At 46.0% G+C, this 1,610-nt stretch overlaps 1 protein-coding gene across 1 annotated transcript; it reads right to left on the minus strand.

Annotated features, from left to right (window-relative positions):
- Positions 1-549: 549 nt before the first annotated feature.
- LOC109862612 lies at positions 550-1,363 on the minus strand (the record flags this gene model as incomplete). The annotated part of the gene is made up of 1 exon (XM_020442692.1): positions 550-1,363. A coding segment is annotated over one exon (814 nt), but the record flags the coding sequence as incomplete, so codon positions are not given.
- Positions 1,364-1,610: the final 247 nt, after the last annotated feature.

Consider the following 1,610-nt stretch of genomic DNA (forward strand, 5'->3'; position numbering starts at 1 on the left):
AATCGTCGAGATTTCGCAGACTGTCGATGTCCTCGTAGTCGATGTCGATGGTTTCGATGACGATGTCACAATTGTTGATGACGTCACCGACGATCTTTGTCAACCACTGCTTCTTTTCGACACTTTTTACATACACTAGTGTAGACCCGTTGTCTGGTACGCATGACAGAGCGTTTCGAAGCAGCGGCTTCAATCGTTGATATTCCACCGTTCCATCGGTCCAGTGTAGGCTGTGATGGTTGACCGTGAGCCAGCACGCTCGCGTCTGCTCGGCTTTTGTCAACAGGTTCCACGACATAGGTTCTCGAAACACATGGTGAATCAGCTCGCGTCCGTTCCGAAGTATCGCCGCTTCCTTAGTTATAAAGTTGTTATCTCCAATCATAAAACCTTGAAGATCCACAAATATAGGTATGTCCGCTGAGGAACGCAGCATGGTGGACATTGTCGTCGTAGATGTTGACAAAGCGTGCGACATTGTTGACAGTACGAACGCGACTGACGACTGCTCTAAACGATACGTCGCACTACGCTGGTCAGCGGGTTGTATTAGACAATACGATCGTGTATAATCAGACAGTACGCGGTTGTATCGGTGGGTACATTTTCTTCGCAGTTGAATTTAATGCGAACGTCAACGGTGGCGCTCTTGACCGTTTTGTTTTGGCGCAAACAGTCGATGACTACGAGCGGTCCGCAGTAGATGAACTTGTCCAACGTTAAAAGCGCCTCGTCCTCGTCGCATCCGTAGTAAGATCGTCTGAATTTGATGTATATGTCGTACAAAATGGCGTATCGTTCCTTACCAAAATCTAGATTCAAATCGTCGTAGGGATAGAAATCCGAATTCAGGAACAACTCTACATTGGATAAGTTGCAATGGTCAAATCGCGAGCAATCATGGCTGACAACATTCTTTTGACCGGTCTGCAACGCAAAAATGATGTAACGCGGTTTTTCCAATTGTGTAGCCGCTTTTACAGCCCATGAATGAGATGTTGTGCTCTGTAACAGCGGATACTCATACAGATCCCACGAGCGAAAACCCATGGTTAAATATTGACCGCTTTCCAAAGTGCGCAACAGCTTCAATTTGTTCACATCGTTTAACACAACGTGTGGCATTCGCCACTGCACCTTGTGCAATTCCACCGTTGGTCCGCTGTTAGCCGAAGCAAAGACGCTATTGTTGTCGTTGCGCAATCGTATCAAAATGAGTTCGTGTCTCGCGTTGATCACAACGCGTTTATAGTCCTCGCAGAATCCCAGCAATGTGCGGAAAGGTACGCAAAAATTGAACTCACCAGCATCTTTATTGGTGGACAAGTTCCATCCGGCATGTCGCAGAACGTTTCCCGTTTCACTGGTTAGGGTTGGTTTATAATAGCCGTAACCGTTAACTTAGGCCGGTGCCGTAATAGTTGGAAGATAGAGAACTCGTACTACCGTTTATAATAACTGGCAATAATCTGGTATTTTTGGCCGCAACCAAAAAGTTGGTCAACTTTTGGTTGGTTTATAATAGCCGTAACCGTTAACTTAGGCCGGTGCCGTAAAAGTTGGAAGATAGGGAACTCGTACTACCGTTTATAATAACTGGCAATAATCTG

This window comes from Pseudomyrmex gracilis, unplaced genomic scaffold (genome assembly GCF_002006095.1).
Source record: "Pseudomyrmex gracilis isolate BER0280 unplaced genomic scaffold, ASM200609v1 scaffold_2062, whole genome shotgun sequence".
NCBI lineage: Eukaryota > Metazoa > Arthropoda > Insecta > Hymenoptera > Formicidae > Pseudomyrmex > Pseudomyrmex gracilis.